Genomic DNA, 19,062 nt, shown 5'->3' with positions numbered 1-19,062 from the left:
ATGCATAGGGATTGTCCATAGGGATTGGCTGTTTTAATATGTTTCGGGTGGAAGCTGGAGAAGTGTAGCATTGTGAGGTTGTCTGTGGGTTTGCTGAGAGTGAGGTGCTGAGGTGTCCATCCTCGATGGAGATGCATGTGTCCAAGAATGAGACAAATAGTAAGAGAGTAGTCCATGCTGAGTTTGATGGTGGGATGAAACTCATTGATATCACTGTGTGGTTTTTTTCAGTGACTCCTCTCCGTGGGTTTCCAAATAAACCTGTTGGACTATAACCTGGTTTTGTGTGATTTTTAACTTTATCTCCAAGATGCACTGCAGATATTCACCACAGCTCCTCGAACAGGACCTTTTACGCCCTTAATAATGTAAATACTAACCTTAATTGGATGCAAAGTGACTTTATTTTTGATAGTGCGTGATCTTAGTCAACATTGCTGCCTGCACATTGACATACTGAGCAAAAATGAGGACTGCAGATGCTGGAGATCAGAGTCAAGATTAGACGGAAAAGCACAGCATCTGAGGAGCAGGAAAATCGACATTTTGGGCAAAAGGCCATACTGTCCTGGCTGAGTGTCAGTATTGACACTGTCTCTGAAGCAGCTTGTTTTTTTACATCTAATGACTACTTTGCAGCCCCTTTTTTCCAGCACTGCACCTTTACTGACATCTGTATGTGCTAAGCTCTAGTGTAGCGTCTGAGACCTTTCCATTCACAAGCTCATTCCCAGACTGGTGGCTTCTTGCTTATCCATGTTAGACACAGCCAGTTGCACTATCATGGTTAATATGGATTACATTGTCTCACTCCACCGTCCTACTTGCTCCATTACATTATTCAACACATAGACAGTCAACAGTGAACAGTCCAACACTTGAATAGGCCGTTCATCCCACCGATACCACATGGCATCATGGTAGTCCACAAACCCACCAACACCCTAAAACAGCAGCTTAATGAATTTGAAAGACCCTACACAGACAAGTAAAACTAATATCATTTGCAAAATACTTTGCAAGGACTGTAACAAACACTACATTGGACAAACAGGCAGAAAACTAGCCACCAGGATACATGAACATCAACTAGCCACAAAATGACATGACCCTCTCTCACTAGTATCCTTACATACAGATGAGGAAGGACACCACTTCAACTGGGACAACACATCCATCCTAGGACAAACCAAACAGAGACACGCATGAGAATTCCTAGAAGATGGCATTCTAACTGGAACTCTATCAACAAACACAATGACTTGGATCCCATTTACCACCCCTGAGAAAAAGAACAGGAAATGTCATCACCAACTCAAGGAAACCTAACCACATAAATAGAAAGCAGGCTATGCCACCAAGTGCTTCACCGGAGGCTCACTGATGATGTTACCTAGTATGGTGACGAAACGTCTGAAAACAAACCTTCCAGCTCAGCAAGCAAACTTACATCCAGAACTTTTAACTGTATTTCATTTTTCTACTTATACTAAGAACTTTGATAAAGCTTTACTTTTAATTTTGTTTCTCTACAGTTTACTTGTATCTATGATTTTTACCTAGGTACCTTTGTACCTAAGATGGTGCTGTGTGTGCCAATGTTGTACACTTTTCACTGTACTCCTGTACTTGGGTACACATGACAATAAAGAACAAAGAAACTTTACAGCCCAGGAACAGGCCCTTTGGCCCTCCAAGCCTGAGGCAATCCAAATCTACTGTCTAAACCTGTCGGTCAATTCCTAAGCATATGTATCCCACTACTCCCCCACCTACTCATGTATCTGTCCAGATGCATCTTAAATGAATCTACCGTGTGTGCCTCTACCATCTCTGCTGGCAACGCGTTTCAAAATGCCCACCACCCTCTGTGTGAAGTACTTGCCGCGTGTATCCCCCTTAAACTTTCTACCTCTCATCTTCAAAGCGTGACCTTCACCTGGGAAAAAGCTTGTCTCTATCCACCCTGTCTATACCCTTCATGATTTTATAAACCTCAATCAGGTCCACCCTCAATCTCCTTTTTCTAATGAAAATAAACCTAACCTACTCAATCTCTCTTCATAGCTCGCACCTTCCATACCAGGCAACATCCTCGTAAGGGGAAAGTGAGGACGGAAGATGCTGGAGATCAGAGCTGAAAATGTGTTGCTGGAAAAGCACAGCAGGTCAGGCAGTATCCAAGGAACAGGAGAATCGACATTTCGGGCATGAGCCCTTCTTCAGGAATGAGGAAAGTGTGTCCAGCAGGCTAAGATAAAAGGTAGGGAGGAGGGCCTTGGGGGAGGGGCGTTGGAAATGCGATAGGTGGAAGGAGGTCAAGGTGAGGGTGATAGGCCGGAGTGGGGGTGGGGGCGGAGAAGTCAGGAAGAAGATTGCAGGTTAGGAAGGTGGTGCTGAGTTCGAGGGATTTGACTGAGACAAGGTGGGGGGAAGGGAAATGAGGAAACTGGAGAAATCTGAGTTCATCCCTTGTGGTTGGAGGATTCCTAGGTGGAAGATGAGATGCTCTTCCTCCAACCGTCGTGTTGCTATGGTCTGGTGATGGAGGAGTCCAAGGACCTGCATGTCCTTGGTGGAGTGGGAGGGGGAGTTGAAACGTTGGGCTACGGGGCGGTTGGGTTGGTTGGTCCGGGTGTCCCAGAGGTGTTCTCTGAAACGTTCCGCAAGTAGGCGGCCTGTCTCCCCAATATAGAGGAGGCCACATCGGGTGCAGCGGATGCAGTAAATGATGTGTCTGAAGGTGCAGGTGAATTTGTGGCAGATATGGAAGGATCCCTTGGGGCCTTGGAGGGAAGTAAGAGGGGAGGTGTGGGCGCAAGTTTTGCATTTCTTGCGGTTACAGGGGAAGGTGCCGGGAGTGGAGGTTGGGTTGGTGGGGGGTGTGGACCTGACGAGGGAGTCACGGAGGGAGTGGTCTTTTCAGAACGCTGATAGGGGAGGGGAGGGAAATATATCCCTGGTGGTGGGGTCCGTTTGGAGGGGGGGAAATGACGATGGATGATACGATGTATATGGAGGTTGGTGGGGTGGTCGGTGAGGACCAGTGAGGTTCTGTCCTGGTGGCAATGGAGGGGTGGGGCTCAAGGGCGCAGGAGCGGGAAGTGGAGGAGATGCGGTGGAGGGCATCGTCGATCATGTCTGGGGGGAAATTGCGGTCTTTGAAGAAGGAGGCCGTCTGGGTTGTACGGTATTGGAACTGGTCCTCCTGGGAGCAGATGCGGCGGAGACGAAGGAATTGGGAATATGGGATGGCGTTTTTATAGGGGGCAGGGTGGGAGGAGATGTAGTCTAGGTAGCTGTGGGAGTCGGTTGGTTTATAGTAAATGTCCATATTGATTCGGTCACCCGAGATAGAAATGGAAAGGTCTAGGAAGGGGAGGGAGGAGTCTGAGATGGTCCAGGTGAATTTGAGGTTGGGGTGGAAGGTGTTGGTAAAGTGGACGAACTGTTCACCCTCCTCGTGGGAGCACGAGGCAGTGTTGATACATCATCGATGTAGTGGAGGAAAAGGTGGGGGGTGGTGCCAGTGTAGCTGCGGAAGATGGACTGTTCCACATATCCTACGAAGAGGCAGGCATAGCTGGGGCCCATGCGGGTGCCCATGGCTACTCCTTTGGTTTGGAGGAAGTGGGAGGATTGGAAAGAGAAGTTGTTCAGGGTGAGGACCAGTTCAGTCAGTCGAAGGAGGGTGTCGGTAGAAGGGTACTGGTTGGTACGGCAGGAAAGGAAGAAGCGGAGGGTTTTGAGTCCTTTGTGATGGGGGATGGAGGTGTACAGGGACTGGATGTCCACGGTGAAGATAAGGCGTTGGGGACCGGGGAAGCGAAAATCATGGAGGAGGTGGAGGGCGTGGGTGGTGTCCTGAACGTAGGTGGGGAGTTCTTGGACTAAGGGGGACAGGACCGTGTCGAGGTATGCAGAGATGAGTTCGGTGGGGCAGGAGCAGGCTGAGACAATGGGTCGGCCGGGGCAGTCAGGTTTGTGGATTTTGGGCAGGAGGTAGAAACGGGCGGTGCAGGGTCGTGGGACTTTGAGGTTGGAGGCGGTGGATGGGAGATCCCCTGAGGTGATGAGGTTATGGATGGTCTGGGAGATGATGGTTTGGTGGTGGGAGGTGGGGTCATGGTCAAGGGGGCAGTAGGAAGAGGTGTCCGCGAGCTGGCGTTTAGCCTCAGCAGTGTAAAGGTCGGTGCGCCAAACTATTACCACGCCTCCCTTGTCTGCTGGTTTGATAGTGAGGTTGGGGTTGGATCGGAGGGAGTGGAGGGCTGCACATTCCGAGGGTGAGAGGTTGGAGTGGGTGGGAGGGGTGGAGAGGTTGAGGCGGTTAATGTCGCGCCGGCAGTTGGCTATGAAGAGATTGAGGGCAAGTAAGAGGCCAGCACGGGGTGTCCAGGTGGATGGGGTGTGTTGGAGGTGGGAGAAGGGGTCGTCAGAGGGTGGGCGAGAGTCCTGGCTGAAGAAGTAGGCGCAGAGGCGAAGGCGGCGGAAGAATTGTTTGATGTCTCGCCACGTGTTGAACTCGTAGTGAAACTGTAGGGGAATGAAGGTGAGGCCTCTGCTGAGGACTGATCTTTCGTCCTCAGAGAGGGGTAGTCCTGGAGGGATGGTGAAAACATGGCAGGGCTCGGAGCTAGGAACTGGTGTGGGGCTGGAGCTGGGAGTGGGGGCGGGTTTAGGCGTGCGGGCGGAGATCGGCGTGGGGGCGGGGTTAGGCATGGTGACGGCCCGTAAACCTTCTCTGCACCCTCTCCAAAGCGTCCACATCCTTTTGGTAATGTGGCGACCAGAATTGTACACAGTATTCTAAATGCGGCCAAACCAATGTCTTGTACAATGTTAACATGACTTGCCAGCTCTTATACTCAACACCCCGTCCAATGAAGGCAAGCATACTATATGCCTTCTTGACCACTCTATCCACCTGTGCAGCACCCTTCAGGGTACAATGGACCTGCACTCCCAGATCTCTTTGCCCATCAACTTTTCCCAAGGTTCTTCCGTTCATTGTATAATTTGCTCTAGAATTAGTCTTGCCTAAATGCATCCCTTTCACATTGCCACTTTTCCACCCAGCTCTCCAGTCTATCTATATCCTCCTGTATTCTCTGACAGTCCAATAAGCTTTCTGCTACTCCACCAATCTTCGTGTCATCTACAAACTTGCTGTTCATACCAACAGTGCCCTCTTCCAAATCATTTATGTATATTACAAACAGCAGTGGTCCCAACACTGACCCCTGAGGAACACCACTGGTCACCTTTCTCTATTTTGAGAAACTCCCTTCAACGACTACTCTCTGTCTCCCATTGCTCAGCCAGTTCTTTATCCACCTAGCTGCAATACCTTGCACACCACATGACTTCACTTTCTCCATTAGTCCACCATAGGGAACCTTATCAAACACCTTACTAAAGTCCATGTATAAAGCTTAAATCAAATTAAATCTAATCAAATCTCTGCTGATTTTTGCGATGGCCTCTCTCCAAAGTTTTGCTAACTCCTGGACTTGAGAGATTATGTTTGGCATGAGGCTGTTTTCTGAAACAGTCACATTATGTTTTCTCTCTCCACTGTACAATTCCATTGATGGGTACCCATTGTTCAATGGTGTCTCTCTGAAACTGAATTGAGCTGATTCCCAGTCCAGATGCTGAAGCAGCAATGACGTCACAGTTTTGACTGTTCTTTTTGGCTCTTGTTTATGCAATGTTAGAGCTGAGAATGTTTAAACCGGTAGGTGCCTTTTTCCAAGTGAACATCCTGAAATCCTCATACATGAATTGAGGTGCATTGTCTGATACTATTCCAGGAATTCAAAAGTCCTAAAGCTCCTTTTCACTGTCTGGGCTCTGGTTTGGCCAGAGTTTGATTAAGAAATGTCATTTCAAACCATATGGAATAATAATCAGAATCCACTATTCACATCCAGTTTGTGAAAAACATGCTTGTCATCAATTTTGACAAATTATTGTCAATGGATGAAACAGAATTTCCAGTCAACTCCAGTTTAACTGAATGAGAGCCACCAACAGTGGGAACAGTTACTTGTCCTCAGCACCATTGTATCAATTGTCATGACAATGTGACTCGCTTTCAATCACACTATCTAACTGTGATTCGACTTTTCCCATCAGAGGGTGAGGTACTTTTCTGGGAGTGTACACTTAGACGAGGTTAGCATCTTCTTGTAGAGTCATATGATAGTCCTGTTTCAATTTGCCTAAACTTTTGAATGGCTTTGGAAACTCATTTCGAAATTCTCTTATACCTTTAATCAAAGTACTGCATCCAGTCTCTCTGACAAACATGCATTTCTGCCCAACAGTGAGATTAGATTACTTACAGTGTGGAAACAGACCCTTCGGCCCAACAAGTCTACACCGACCCTCCAAAGAGCAACCCACCCGGACCCATTCCTCTACATTTACCCCTTCACCTAACACTACAGACAATTTAGCATGGCCAATTCATCTAACCTGCGCATTTTCGGACTGTGGGAGGAAACCCACGCAGACACGGGGAGAATGTGCAAACTCCACACAGTCAGTTGCCTGAGGTGGGAATTGAACCTGGGTCTCTGGCACTGTGAGGCAGCAGTGCTAACCACTGTGCCACCGTGCGAAGGTTCCTCAGTGGAGAGGTCTTAAGAGTTTCAATGACATTTTATCCTCTGTGGCTGAGCTTCACAGTGATTGGTTGTGCATTGTGAACCTTGGAGTTTTCTGTTTGTCAGTCTGACACTTACAGACATCCGTCACAGTGAGCTGTCCACCAGGATTGAAGCAGCTGCTTTTGTGCTCAGTTCCTAACCCTTGTACATCCACGTTGATTGTCCAGGATTCGGTTTGACTCTGTTTAACCCTCCCATGAATGTTCTCTTCACTTTTAACTATATCTGTTTCTTGTCGCATGATGTCCATAATTTCTTCATTACTCTGGCGATGCTGAATGTGCTGTGAACTTTCAAACTTTTGTGATGCGGACCAACTGGTCACAGTTACAGCACTCAGCTTCCCTCACTGAACATTTAATATACTTTGTGAATCTGTTTTGACCAACATCATGTACAATCTAACAGGACCAATGACATCAAGTGACACTTCTGTTCTTTAACAAGCATTCGGGAAAGAAACGATGTTTTCCTTCATAAACCCCTCAGGACAATGTGCAACAAGATGAGCAGGTGCTGGTGTTCGAACAGGGTGGACAAAGTTAAAAATCACACAACACCAGGTTATAGTCCAACAGGTTTATTTGGAAACACTAGCTTTCGGAGCACTGCTCCTTCATCAGGTAGCTGTGGAGCAGGATTATAAGACACAGAATTTATAGCAAAAGATTTCAGCATCATGCAACTGAAACAGTACGTTGAACAAAGTTAGATTGCTGTTAAGTCTTTCATCTTTTAGAATAGGTTGTGGGTTTTGATTCATTAATATGTAAATCCCAGAACTTCTTGCACAAAAATCACATAATCTGCAGGCAGTCAATCCATGTCACATTTTATAAATTCCTACTTTGGAAATAGATCCAGTCTGACTCAAAATTGGGATACAGACAGACTCTATCCTCACACCTTTAATGAATTGTCTGAGTTGAGATGTCACCTTTTTTTTAGAAAATCTCAAGTTATCCCAAGAATGTGACTTGAAAGAAGTTCTGGGATTTACATATTAATGAACTGAAACCTGCAACCCATATTAAAGGATGAAAGGCTTAACAGCAATCTTGGTTTGTTCAATATATTGTTTCAGTTGCCTGACAGTGTAACCTTTTGTTATAAATTCTGTGTCTTATGATCCTGTTGCACAGTTACCTGATGAAGGAACAGTGCTCCGAAAGCTAGTACTTCCAAATAAACCTGTTGGACTATAACCTGATGTTGTGTGATTTTGAACTCCGAAAGGTTGGTGGAACGGGACGGGGGAAGATGAGGTTTAATGCAGGAACATTGAGGTTACAAGAACATTGAAAAGCAAAACAAAATAGAGAGTACAATTCTAAAGGACGTGCAGGAGTAGAGGGACCTAGGTATACATGTAGGAGAAAGTGAGGACTGCAGATGCTGGAGATTGTGGTGCTGGAAAAGCACAGCCAGGCAGGCAGCATCTGAGGAGCAGGAGAGTCAATGTTTCAAGCATAAGCTCTTATTCAGGAATTTTGGGCGGCGGGGGGGGGGGGGGGGGGCGCAAGGGAGCTGAGGGATAAATGGGAGGGGGTGGGGCTGGGGAAAGGTAGCTGAGAATGTGATGGGTAGATAAAGATGGGGGTTGATGGCGATGGGGAGGGTGGATCAAATAGGTGGGAAGATGGACAGGTAGGACAGTTCAAAAGTACCGAGTTGGAGGGTTGGATCTGGGAAAAGGATGAGGGAGGGGAGATGAGGAAACCAAGAACATGCAAGTCCTGGACCTTCTCCACTACCAAATTCTAGCCACCTGATGTTTCGGGGAAGAACGCTTCATCTTCTGCCTTGGGACTCTCCAACCATACAGGATCAATGTCAATTTCAGCAGTTTCCTCATCTCCCCTCCCCTGACCTTATCCCAGATTCAACCTGGCATCTGCCTCTTAAACTGTCCTACCTGCCCATCTTCCTTCCCATCTATCTGCTCCACCCACCACTCTGACCTATCACCATCACCACCCCCCCCCCCCCTCCACCTTCATCTACCTATTGCATTCCAAGCTATCTTTGCCCCAGCTCTACTCCCCTCCCATTTATCCATCAGGCTCCTTGGGGTCTCCAACATTCCTGACGAAGAGCTTATGCTCGAAATGTTGACTCTCCTGCTGTTCAGATATTGCCTGACCAACTGTGCTTTTCCAGTACCACACTTTATGACACTGGGTATATATGTGTACAGATCATTGAAGTAGTAGGACAGGTGGAGACAGCAGTAAATAAAAGTGTTCTCAACTTTATTAAGAGGGGCAAAAAGCTCAAGAGCAAGGAAGTGAAGCTGAACTTGTATAAGACACTTGTTAGACCTCAGCTGGACTGTGGTACGATTGTGGCTGCCACATTTTCTAATGCATTCACATCTTTCCTAAAGAGTGCAGAAGCAATTTACAAGAATGGTTTCAGGAATGAGAAACTTCAGTTATGAAGACAGACAGGGAGTGATTTCCTTGGAGACAAGATTTGATAGATATTGTGACAATCATGAGCGGGCTGGACAGGATAGGGCAAAAGCTCATCAACAGATTGAGAACCAGAGAGCACAGATTGAGAACCAGAGAGCACAGATTTAAAGTGATACATAACTGAAGCAAATGCAAAGTAAGAAAAATCTTTCCATACGGCAAGCAGTTAGGATCTCAACGCAGTGCCTGGAAATGTGGTGGAGGCAGGTTCAATTGAGGTATTCAAGAGGGGCATTGGATGGTTATCTGGAGAGAAATAGTGTGAAAAGATAAAGGCAGTGAAAAAGCAGTAAGTCATTCAGCTAATTTGGAGAACTAGTACAGACACAATGAGCAGAATGGCCTCCTTCTATACGATAACACTTCTGTGATTCCATTACTTTAATGTAGAGTGGGATAGGGTGGGTTGTGTAAGGTGCACTGAGGAATAAGTGTTCCTAGACTGTGTTCAGGAGACCTCCCTATAGCAACATGTGTCCACTCCAACAAGGAAAAAGGCACTACTAGACCTAGTCATTGGGAATGAGGTGGGGCACTTCAATCAATCAATCAATTAGGGGACAGTGATAATTATACCATAAAGTCTAGGACAAAACGGGGTAGATTCACTTCAAACTTTGGTGTCTGACACCCGGAGGCAACAATGATCACTGTAGAGCTATGACAGAGTTATAAAAGCTATGCTCCTGCTTTAATACAGCCCTCTTCCAGTTGGAGGAACATTTGTCATGGATTCAGTATTACAACCCTTGCTTTCCCTGATTTGTATTAATTCTTTCGGTCTTGGACTGCAGGATTAATTTGCAAGTTTGGAACATTGTAATGTAGGACTGTAAAAGGACATTCACAAGTTGGTGGTGTGGATGGATAGTGGTAGATGAAGTTCAATGTAGAGAACGTGAGATGATATACCCACAACAAAAAGTGGACAGACAGTATTTTAAAAAGGGTTCTCTTCAAAAGGATGTGCAGGAGCAGAGACACTTTGATGTGGATCTGCATAAGTCATTAATGGTGGCAGGACAGGTGGAGAGCATGGCTAATAAACCATAAATACTTTAATACTGACAGAGTACAGGAGTGGGTAAATGGTGCTGAACTTGTATAAGATACTCCAAATAGGTATTAAGTACGATTCTGGGTGTTACACTTCAGGAACAATGTGAACCCATTAGTCACCATAGTCTTAGCAGATCTTTCTCATTCGAGAGACAACCGGTGGTGGTTTAATCTGAGGATCTCAGGCTAGGGGAGAGACTGAGGAGAGTTCTTTGTGGTATCCTCGCTGTATATTGTCATAGAGCCATGGAGTTGTACAGCATGGAAACAGACCCTTGGTCCAACTTGTCCATGATAACCAGGATTCCTAAAATAAATCTAGCCCCTTTGCCAGCATTTTGGCTCATATTGCTCTAAACCCTTCCTATGCATACAGCCATCCAGATGCCTTTGAAATGTTGTAATTATGATGATAAACAACAGTTATTGAGATAGATTGGAGTGGTTGGGATAGCTTCCTTACAGAGAAGAAAACCAAGAGTAGATTTGATTAACTTTTCTAAGGTCATCGGAGGTCTGAATGCAGTAGACATGGATAAACTGTTCCTTCTCCTAAAGGGATCAAAAAGGACACAGAGCTGTTTTGATGTGTAGTAGATATTCAAGAGGGCTTTAGAGGACTTATTTATATAATGTGCAGGGAAATAGGAAAAGAGTGGAGAATGTCACAATGCTGTTTGGAATATATGAGGAGAAATTGGGATATGGGACTGTTTGAACAATTCCCCAGATGCTGCCAGACCTGCTGAGTTTCCCCAGTAATTTTAGTTTCAGATTTCCACAGTTTTATTATGATGTCAAAAGGAGCTATGGATTGTCTGATCTTTACTGAAAGCAGGAAATTTTGGAAAAATAAGGAGTCCAACGAGAGAGATTAACTGAATTTTATGTCACTTAATTACTGGATAACCAGTTTTAGGAAAACTGGAGGAATCGTGCTCTGCAATGCCTAGCAACAGCCTCTGGCGTCAAGTTGTGTGTTTTCCCAGACGTGGGATGAGAGATAGCAGATTTCTGCCAATAGGGATCTAATATTAAAACAAAACCAGTTAAAAGCTCTGGTACTCAGTGAAGCAGTTTGAAAACCGATCACTACTCCTTACCGTTTCCCATCAGAACCAAAAATCTGATCCGGAGACCTTTGATTGTTCTGAACTGTCAGCAACTTGATCTCATCAACAGGGAATCAAAGGAACTGACAGAAGTCCACCCAGTCTGTTTTCTGAATCCATATGCTTGACCTACAGTTCTTCCTTTCTTTTTACAATCCACACTATCTCCGCATAGCTGTGTTTTCCTGTGTATGGATGTTTTTTTGTGATTAAGAGGATGCAGTTTAATTCTGCACTGCAGCTTAGCTGACAGCCAATCTTTCTGTAATAAGTAGTTTTGTTTACTGAATGTAATTTTGTTACTTGTCTAGATAACAAGTTTGTTTATAATGAACAAGCTATTTTTGAGCGTACTGAAGAACCAGAGGGAAGCTCCTTTTGCTTTAGATGACTAGAAAAAGAGAAACAATTTGACTGTTTTGCTGATTTTAAAAAAAAAATGGGTACTTACAATTTTTGTGGAGCTCATGGAATAGTGGGTCTTGATTACTAGTGTATCCCTCCCACCAGAGTTGCAACAATGCCCATTTGAAGACACACATGCAGACCTAATGGGAATAATGGCTCCCTTTAACATCATAACAATTCTGTGGTCATCTCCTGCTCTTCAAAATAGTGCCATTAACATTCATCTAGGAGGAGAGGAAGTGTCTCAGTTTAACATGTAATCCAAAGCTAGTAGCTCGAAGTGTGCAGCATTCCCACGTGTAGATGTGAAACCAGAATCCTCTGGCTCAGGTCAGGGTGCTGCCACCTATGGCATTACTGCCACAACATCATAATTTCAGACTTAGATCAGATTACCTACATGTGGAAACATGCCATTTGGCCCAAGTCCACACCAACCCTCTGAAGAGTAACCACCCAGACCCATTCCCCTACCCTATAGGGATTGGTTAGCTCAGTTGGCTGCATGGCTATTTTGCAAGGCAGAGTAACACTAACAGTATGGGTTAAATTCCCATCACTGACTAAGGCTAATGTGAAGGACACTCCTTCTCAAACTTTCCCCTTACCTGAGGTATGATAACCCTCTGGTTAAACCACCACTGGTTGTATCTCTCTCTCTCTAACGTAAGAATTGCCTTCTGGGGACTTCATGTTAGCTTGGTTTCATCTGCATGTGGCAGGTACTGCAGCAGTTTAGTCTTTTTTCATCCCTAGCTCAATGAATTTCAGGCACATGATAAACTCTTCTTCCATTGTCTTCACCTCTGTGTCCAGTTCTTCAGACAGGTGTCCTTTCCCAGCCATAGAGGCCCTTTCACCTATTTTCAATAGTCATCCTCCACCTGGACCCCTCCCTCTGGCCTTTTGCCATCACTTGATCATTTTACCAGGAACTGTCACGACATCCTTGTTCTCCTCCCCATTCTAACCTGTCTCTGAACCTGAACTTGGGTAAAATAGGGACGCGATGTACTTTGATTAAATCCTCGTGATGACGCTGGGAAAAGTAGGCTTGATCATCAGTGCACTTTCTCAAAAGGGTTATAACACTAGCTTGACGTAATCTGCTGAGGGGACATGCTGTTTGATACGATCCACAAGTTTTTGGGATGTACGCACACATCAGGCACCCCACGAGCACCAAAGTTCATATATCACCTTAGTAAGTTGTGTGATAAGCAGAACATCTTTTTGGCTTGATTGCAGCATTTTGTTGGCAGTAGACAATGCTCATACTATTACTGTATTGTAGCTGAGTGAAACAGCTAGTTTCAATTGTTATTCAAGCTTTTACAATAGCTTAAGTGCCCAGTCAACCTAAGAATGTGAATTTCAATCTGCTCAAGTGAGTGAAATGTACGACTCATTCTGTAAAGTGAAGAGAACTTCCAAACCATTCCATTGATTGTGAACGTTCTGGAGCATCCAGGGTTCGATAGTTTCTCTACAGAGGTCAATTCATTTATCTCACCCAGGCTGAATTCCTGAATCAGGTTATTCAATACCTGCAAAGATATAAAGTGGGAGCATGGAAGGAAACATCACAACAGCATCCTACCATAAGTTCATGCCAATTGCCCCAAGTCTGGCTGATTATTTCTTTCTAGTCCAAGTCAGGGGGATACAGATGTGAATGGTAACACTCTATAACCGTCCCTGTGTTCTGCTACAGCTGAGAACAATAAGTTCTGTGGAACAAATTTTGTGATAAGATTTTGCAACATACCACGTATTATATTGACCAAATAATCATTCTGAGACCACAACAATATGGGCAAAAGGCTTGGATCAATGACATAAAGGCACCTTAGAAGACGGATCTGGAGATGCAGGTGCCATTAATCTTTTGTATCGACTGCAAACTCAGTAGCAGGGTCCCTGTCATTTCACACTCTCCATAAAAATTGTTGCTCTTATGATCCATTCATCCATCATCCCTGGGATCCCTGTGGGGGGGGCGGGGGTGAGTGAGGAAATTGGTGAAATCCACATGGATCCTGTGTGGTGGGAGGGTCCCAAGGCAGAAGATGAGGCATTCTTCCTCCAGGCGTCAGGTAGCTAGAGTTTAGCAGTGGAGGAGGTCCAGGATTTGCATGTTCTTGGTAGACTGGGAGGGGGAGTTAAAGTGTTTGGCCACAGGGCGTTGGGGATGTTTAGTGCGTGTGTCCCAGAGATGTTCCCTGAACTCCTCCCCCCCCCCCCCCCCCCCCCCACACCCCACACCAAACAGGGCTGATCTGACATTCATGTTCACTTTCCAGACCTTTCTCCTTGATTCCACAATTCATCACAAATCTCTCTATCTCACCCTTAAATAAACACAAGGACTCTGTCCCCTCAGCTCTGAGGCAAGGGGTTCCAAAAACTCCCAATCCTCAGGGAGAAGAAGTTACTCCTCATCTCAGTCTTAAATTGCCTCTTAATTCTGAGACTACGCTGTCTGTTCCTCGATCCCCAGTACTGCCCACTTATTTACTCCTGGCTTAAATCACTCCACTGTGGTGATTGCACCTCAAATGTGATGCAAACTAACGCGAGGAATCCCTCCCAAAACCACTCCTTTTTTGAGACACTCCTTACTCCTTCTCTCTTTGACCGAGGTTTTTGTCAACGTTCCTCACTTGGCTAAATGCCAGTTTTCGCCTTGTTGCAATCCCGAGGGAGCACGATGCAAATGCGCAAACTGTTGGTTGCAAGTAGAATTTTCACGCCAATATAGAAAAAAACTTTTAATTGTCAGAAAGTTGAACAGATGATTAACTAGTCACCCCTTCTGATTCCAAAAGGTTCCTACACATGTAAGTTCAACTTCCAATCCACCACCTCTAATGTACACAAAAATCGTACCTAAATCCTGTCATGTTAACAGCCCCTCAAATACCCACACGGTATCCTTTTTCAGAATTAAAACTGGTGTGTTAAGAAAAAAGAAATTTGCTATTCAACTGCTAAGATGCTGGTCCCACTTACCAAAGCAATGGTTTGTGTCAGAGCCAACTCAATGAGTCCAATCACTGTTTTCCCAATCAGAAAATGTCAATGGACCTGTGGTTGGGATGTCATCAGTGTCACTTGCTTATTGTTTAGACACAGTTGTGTTCCGCAGTCAAGAACCTTATGTGTGTTTACTATCCCAGTGTCATGGACACAGAGGTGAAAGAACAGCAATGTGCTTGACTTGCTTATTATAACCCAGTCACATCTTCTAACTCGCCCCTCAGCACATTTACTAACACGGAGTGCTTGGAGAAGCTGTCATTATTCTCCATCAGGTGAGAAGATTAAGGGGAGATTTCACAAAGATGTTCAAAAATCAAAAAGGGAGGAGAATCATTTTGAATGAATACTCCAAGTTGTTGTGATCTGGAACATGTTGCCTCAATGGCTGGCAAAAGTATATTTAAAGGAAACCTTTAAAAGGGAATTGGACAATATTTGAAGAATATTAACTGAAATTAACTTTTCCTTTCTTTATTAATTCGTGAGAAATGGACATCACTGGCTGGGTTGTTAAGAGTCAACCACATTGCTGTGGGTCTGGAGTCACATGTAGGCCAGACCAGGGAAGGATGGCAAATTTATTTCCCTACAGGACATTAATGCGCCAGATGGGTTTTGCCTCTGATAACTGGCAATGGTATCATGGATATCATTATAGTCATTTTCTAGATTATTTTTGAACTCAAATTCTACATTTGCCATAGTAGGATTTAACCTAATTTGTCAGAATATTACTTGGGTCTCTAGATGAATAGTCTACCAGCTATCACAGCAGGATGTGCATTAGCTGGGGCCTCTTGATTACTAGGTTAGTCCACCATCATTACACCACTATCACCTGAGTAGTCCAGAAGCCGAGGCTAATGCTTTGAGGATCGGGGTTTATTTCCAATTAATAAGAAGTCTGCAAGTAAAAGCAAGTCTAACAGTGACCATGTAACTGCTGTCACTATTGTAAAAACCCATCTGGTTCACTAATGCTGGTCAGGGAAGGAAATCTGCTGTCCTTACCTGCTTTGGTCTACATGTGACTCCAGACCCACAGCATTTCACTACCCTTTGAAATGGCTGAGCAAGACCATGCAATGAAAGATGGACAACAAATGCTAGCTCGGCCAGTGACACCATATTCTGTTAAGGAATAACAAAAAATAGAATCAAAGTGGAAAATTTTGGGGGGGAAGGGAAAAGGGCAGTCGAGTGGCACTGACTGGCGTATTAAATTATAAAGTCTGCATGGGCATAATGGACAGTATCAAGCGCTTCCATTCTGAAAGGTTGCTGGTTTTCTGAGCGACAACAGTTTGACAACTGGAACCAGCAGCTTCTGGCACTTTAGCAATGTCCAGTCACTGAAAGAGTAGCCGCAAGGTGTAAGCCATGGATGATGTTGGTACCAAAGGACAAATCAAATCAAATACAAAGTGGGACTTCTCACCTTCTCCCTTGGAGGGACAGCAAGGAGGATGAGAGAGAAGGAGGGATATATGGAACTAAATTCCAGTAAGGGTCAGGGTCTTCAGGAGAGGTGGGTAGAGGTTTCGGGGCTGTTCATAAGCTCCCAAACAATAACAGATCTGTATTGGTGCATGAAAATTAGTGTTAACTGCTTGGCCTGGGTGGATCACAATTGAAAGCAGGTAGAAATATTTTCAAAACAATTCAGTGAAGTCATAAAGTGAATTCTGTTTGCAAAAACAAAAAAGAAGTTAAACTTCTATGTGCAGAACACAAGTGTCCACAGTATGAAGCAGTCCATTGGCAGTTTCAACATTCACATCTCCAAATGTTACTGAAAGCCCCCATACTGAGCTCCCTGTAAAAGAACAAAGAGAGATATGTTAAGCATTAAAGACACTTCAGAAGGGTTTTGTGTGGTGAATAACTAAGTTTCTGCTCCAATATTCTGGATAAACCTGTGACAGAAACCCTGTCCAAAAGGTCAATCTTCATGCACAAGGCTAGACAGTTAGGGTCAATGTGTCATTCAGTCACAAGCAGAAGAAGACAGATTGTTGATAAAGGAGTGAAAGGTCACTGGGGTTAGGTGGGAATGTGGAGTGATCAGATCGACCCTGACCTCAGTGAATGGCAGACCAGCCTAGAGAGGCTAATTGGCTAAGACGGTTAAATGTTTAAAAGACATTTGGATAAGTACATGAATAGGAAAAGTTTGGAGGGAAATGGTTCAAATACAGGCAAGTGGGACTGGTTTGGTTTGGGAACATGGTCGGCGTGGACTGATTGGACTGAAAGGTCTGTTTCTGTGCTACATGACTCTATGAGTCTATTACTGTACCACCCATACAACTCTTCTACACAAGACCATAAAATCAATTTGTGAGAAGTGAAGGCAGTCAGATCATTGATTGACCAGGTTTCACAGATCACGTGAGCAGTGATACTGAACATTGGCACATACTTGGCTGTACGTTTGGAGATCAAATGTTAAGGTAAAGTGTAGAGTTAATGGCAGGACCATGAACAGCCCTGATATACAGAGGGATCTTGGGCTTCAGTCCATAGCTCCCTGAATGTGGCTACGTAAATAGATTGGGTGGTAAAAAAGGTGTATGGCATGCTTGCCTTTATTGGTCAGAGAATTAAGCAGGATGTCATTTTGGAGCTTTACAAGACTTTGGTTAGGCCACACGAGAGTATTGCGTTCAGTTCAGGTCGCTACATTACAAGGAACAGGAGTCGGCCAATTAGCCTCTCCAGGCTGCTCTGCCAATCACTGAGGTCAGGGTAGATCTGATCACTCCACATTCGCACATAACCCCAGTGACCTTTCACTCCTTTATCAACAATTTATCTACTTCTGCCAAATGTAAGATACCAAATTACCCTGCATACATCAGCTTCTGACAGAAAAGAAATTCTCATCTCTGACCTCTTATGCCGAAACAGTGACTCCAGGATTAGATTGCCCCACAAAATGAAACCTGAATGGGTCTGCTTCTGCTCCTACATTGTATGGAAATGGCGTTTCCACATGGACTAACAAACAGCAAGGTTGAAGGAAAAAGGACAGCTGGCTTCCAGTACTAAGGTGGAAATCTTTCTCTCTTGGAGTTTCAGGAAGGTACGAGGAGTTATGAAGGTGGAGGACTGAAGTCTTGTATCAGCCAGAGCAGACAAGGCTTGCAGTTTTCTTCCCTTTAAGGAGCAATGGTGAACCAGACAGGTTATTAACAATACAGCAACTCCCAACCTTATCTAATTTTGTATAATTTCATAAATCACCACAGTTTTCACAATGTGCTCAGGTGGGATCTAAACTCTTGACCTCTGGATTGCTAGTCCAGGACCAGAAAAAAGACAGATGACCGAAAGTGGGTTGAGAAAGGAAGACTTGAAGAAGTTGTTCAATAGACAGAGGTTTCCCAACGGAGTAATGAAAGGTAGAAAGACGAAGATTTGTATAGTACCTTAGACAAGAGAGATGTATAGATTATTAGATAATGTAAACTGGATATTACATAGAAATATATTGATCTGGAATTTAGGTTAAAACAGACTTCAGAAAGATCAGGTAGTTTGATATACAAATCAATAAAAGTGGTGACTGGTTAGTAGGACCCTGAAAAGTGAACACAAATCAAAATTCATTTTAGAAGAGAATAGAAGAGCAGCGAGATTATGTTAAACATGAATTAGATCAAAAATACCTGAGTACTTGTAGGTGGAGTTGTGGATAGTGTAGAATGTTGTCAAAGGATACAATGGGATATAGATCTGTTGCAGACGTGGGTGAAGAAACGGCAGATGGAGTTTAACTGGCTATGTGTGACATGCTGTACGTTTGGAGATCAAATGTTAAGGTAAAGTGTAGAGTTAATGGCAGGACCATGAACAGCCCTGATATACAGAGGGATCTTGGGCTTCAGTCCATAGCTCCCTGAATGTCGCTACGTAAATAGATTGGGTGGTAAAAAAGGTGTATGGCATGCTTGCCTTTATTGGTCGGAGAATTAAGTAGGATGTCATTTTGGAGCTTTACAAGACTTTGGTTAGGCCACACGAGAGTATTGCGTTCAGTTCAGGTTGCTACATGAGAAGGGTGTGGAGGTTTTGGAGAGGGTGCAGAAGAGGTTGACCAGGATGCTGCTTGGATGAGAGGGTATGGGCTATAAGGAGAGGCTAGAAAAATTCATGGTTGTTTTCTCTGGAGTAGCAGAGGCTGAGAGGAGACGTGATAGAGATCTATAAAATGATGATATGCTTAGACAGGGTTGATGGTCAGAATCTTTTTCCCAGAGTTGGAATGTCTAATACTAGGGGTAT

General features: G+C 44.5%; 1 protein-coding gene across 2 annotated transcripts in view; it reads right to left on the bottom strand.

Moving 5' to 3' along the window:
* Positions 1 to 14,489: 14,489 nt before the first annotated feature.
* Positions 14,490 to 19,062, bottom strand: part of ss18l2 (ss18, like 2) — a 37,549-nt gene continuing 32,976 nt past the window's right edge. For both annotated transcript variants that reach the window (XM_072595800.1, XM_072595799.1), the window contains one exon: positions 14,490 to 16,591. In XM_072595800.1, coding sequence (XP_072451901.1) covers positions 16,565 to 16,591 — 27 coding nt within the window. In that variant the 3' untranslated portion in view covers positions 14,490 to 16,564. The remainder of the gene's footprint in view (positions 16,592 to 19,062) is intronic.

Source organism: Chiloscyllium punctatum, chromosome 26 (genome assembly GCF_047496795.1).
Source record: "Chiloscyllium punctatum isolate Juve2018m chromosome 26, sChiPun1.3, whole genome shotgun sequence".
Classification (NCBI taxonomy): Eukaryota; Metazoa; Chordata; class Chondrichthyes; order Orectolobiformes; family Hemiscylliidae; genus Chiloscyllium; species Chiloscyllium punctatum.
This window is presented reverse-complemented; position numbering and strand designations above follow the sequence as displayed.